General features: G+C 64.6%; 1 protein-coding gene across 1 annotated transcript in view; it reads right to left on the bottom strand.

Annotated features, from left to right (window-relative positions):
* The window catches only part of UNCX (UNC homeobox), a gene marked incomplete at its 5' end in the record, with an annotated part of 12,289 nt that overhangs the window by 9,331 nt on the left and 299 nt on the right, over window positions 1-2,659 (bottom strand). The window contains 2 exon segments of the mRNA XM_006926909.1: window positions 5-279; window positions 2,333-2,580. Coding sequence (XP_006926971.1) covers window positions 5-279; window positions 2,333-2,580 — 523 coding nt within the window.

Here is a 2,659-nt window from a genome sequence, read left to right as displayed (position 1 = left end):
GGACAAGCCGCCGCCGCCGCTGTCGCTGTCGGAGCTGGGCGCACTGTGCAGGGACAGGCCGCCGGGCGAGTGCAGGTGGCGGCTCTGGCTCTTGAGCAGCTTCTTCTCGTGCTTGCGCTTCTTTTTCTCCATCTTCTCCAGCTCCTTGCGCGCGATCTCCTCGGGGTCCATGGGCTCACCACTGCACGTGGTCGGGTGCGAGTTGTGCGCCGGCCGCCCCGGGCCCTTCTTCGTGTTTTCCTTCTTCCTCCACTTGGCCCGGCGGTTTTGGAACCAGACCTAGAGCAGCCGGTTGGGGAAAGGAAGGCACGATCAGGGGGCGGCGGCCGCGGGGCCGTGGGCCTCCCCACTGCCCCCAGACAGGCCTGCACGACCTTGGCTCCGGCCGGGAGACGAGAGCCAAGCCACGGCCCCGCCGGCCCCGAGCTGGGCTTCGCACGGAGGCTGCAGGCTCCAAAGAGGATCTTTTCCACCCAGAAGGAGGTAGGTGAGGCCTCCGGGCCAGCTTCCTGCTCTGGCTTCTCACCTCGGGGAGCTGGAAGCTGCCCCTTTGCTGGGCAGGGCTGGTCTGGCCCCCCGACCCAAGGCATCGGGTTTCTGGTGGGAAGACAGAGAGCGGGGCTCCCCCTCACCCCTCCTGGCTTCTCACAGCTCCTGCTCTAAGCAGCCGCCTGGCCTGGCGCTGACCGTCTGGCCCAGGACACCAGGCGGCTGGGCTCAGCCGCCTTCCACACCTGTCCTCAGCCCCCTGGAGACTGAGTCAAAGCCCAGATTTTGGCGTGTCCCGTGAGCAAAAATCTGGATGCCGCTTCTTCAAGAAGGGCCTGGGGAGCCAAGCTGAGCCCAGCTTGGGGGAGGGGAGCTCCAGCCCCCTCCCCCCACATTCACACGCATCCTTCTTTCTGGAGGCTCCAGGCCAGGGCACCAACACAGTGCCGTTCTCAGCCCCGGTGTGCTTGGCCTGCGGGAAGCAGGAGGCCAGCTGCCGGGCCTGGCGGAGAGGAGGGGGCCTGGGCCGCCCTGCCTCTTCCACCCTCTCTGCAGCCGGTTCTGGGGAGCCTCGCCGGATGCGGGGGAACAGCAGCCCCGGACCCTGGCTCCCCCACAGAACAGTCCAAGCCCTGTGGAGCCGCAGGCGAGCTACCCTCCGCAAGCGAGCGAGCGCCATCAGTGAATTAATTCTTTGTTGTGGCCCAACGGAAACACGGCCCAGCAGGCCCGGCCTGGCCACAGGCAGCTTTGTCTGCGCCAACAGCGCGGGTGTTAAGCTGCACCTCCCCAGGGTCAACAGCCTTTTGTCCCCTCCTTTTTCTTTAAATACTTATTTTGGGGTACAAATTCCAGGCCGCCTGGAATTACTCATTATCGTATTAGGGAGAAATAAAGAGGTCTTGACTTCACTTAAGACACTTAGAACAAATTGGATGAAAGGATTTGGGAACAGAAGCGGTCAGGAGGGCCACCAAGCACAGGACCAGAACGCCTTTCCGGACAAAGCTGCTGGCGCTGCGGCGGCGGCTGCCCGGCCCCTGCCTCGGAGCCCCGGCCCCGCAGCGGCCGCGCACTCACCCCGCACTCACCGCGCGCGCCCTGCAAACACTTATGTACTTCGGGGAAACACCTAATTATACCCAGTTCATCTTGAATTTTTAATCCACCAAATCGACGCCGTAGTTTTAAAAAGAAAACCGCTGTCATTTTCCGAATAAAAATCAAATTACCGGGGAAAGGAAAAAGAAAATCTACAACCGGGGGAATTAAAGACTCAGACACCTTTTTTCTCAGTGTGTTAATTGTTTAAGTTCCCGCCCGCCTTTCTCAGCTGCCCCCTTCTGCAAAGCGATGAATAAATACATGTTTCCATCTGAGTATTTTCGAGGCGAAAGGTAAACAAACAGACGCGTTCGCTCCAGGCTGGCGACGCGAGCCGGGCCCCTGCGAGGCGCGGCGGCGCGGGGGTGCCTTGTCCCCGTGTCCTCCGCGTCCAGAGACCGCTCCTCCTCGCCGCCCCCCGCCCCCCAAGCCTCGCAGACCTCATTTCGCTAGGTCTCGCGGACCCACCGCGCGGCTCCCCGGGTGGGACGCAGCACCTGTTCCCGCTACTTTCGGGGCGGCCGCCGGCCCCTCCCGAGCCGCCCCTACTTTCCAGGGCTCCCACCACCCCGTCCGGGAGGCGCCACGAGCCCCGGAACAGCCGGCCCCACAGCTTCCCGCAAGCGAGCACTAGGCGGGCTCGGGACCGGGGATGCGTCTCCACCTAGAACAAAAGCGGGCGGCGCGGGGCGGGACGAGCGGCGGGATGCGGGTCGCGGGAGGGGCGGCGGGTCTTTACCTGAACTCGGGACTCGACCAGATCCAGGCGCAGCGCCAGCGCCTCGCGCATGAACACGTCGGGATAGTGGCTCTCGTTGAAGGCTTTCTCCAGCTCCTCCAGCTGCCAGCCGGTGAAGTTGGTGCGCGTCCGCCGCCGCTTGCAGCCTGGACTCTCCTTGTCTGGGTCGCCGGAGTCTGCGGGCGTGCACAGGACGCCGCGCCGCTCAGCCGCAGCCCGGGCCAGATCCGCCCTCCCCCTGCTGCCTCCTGGCTGCTCTGGGCCCAGGGCCACCGACAGGGCCGCGGCGCGCCCGGTGCAGGGCGCGGATCCAGGAGCGCCCCTTGC

The sequence above is a fragment of the Pteropus alecto genome, unplaced genomic scaffold, assembly GCF_000325575.1.
Source record: "Pteropus alecto unplaced genomic scaffold, ASM32557v1 scaffold56, whole genome shotgun sequence".
In the NCBI taxonomy this organism is placed as follows: Eukaryota; Metazoa; Chordata; class Mammalia; order Chiroptera; family Pteropodidae; genus Pteropus; species Pteropus alecto.
Note: the sequence above shows the minus strand (reverse complement) of the source record. Positions and strands in the feature narration are given on the sequence as shown.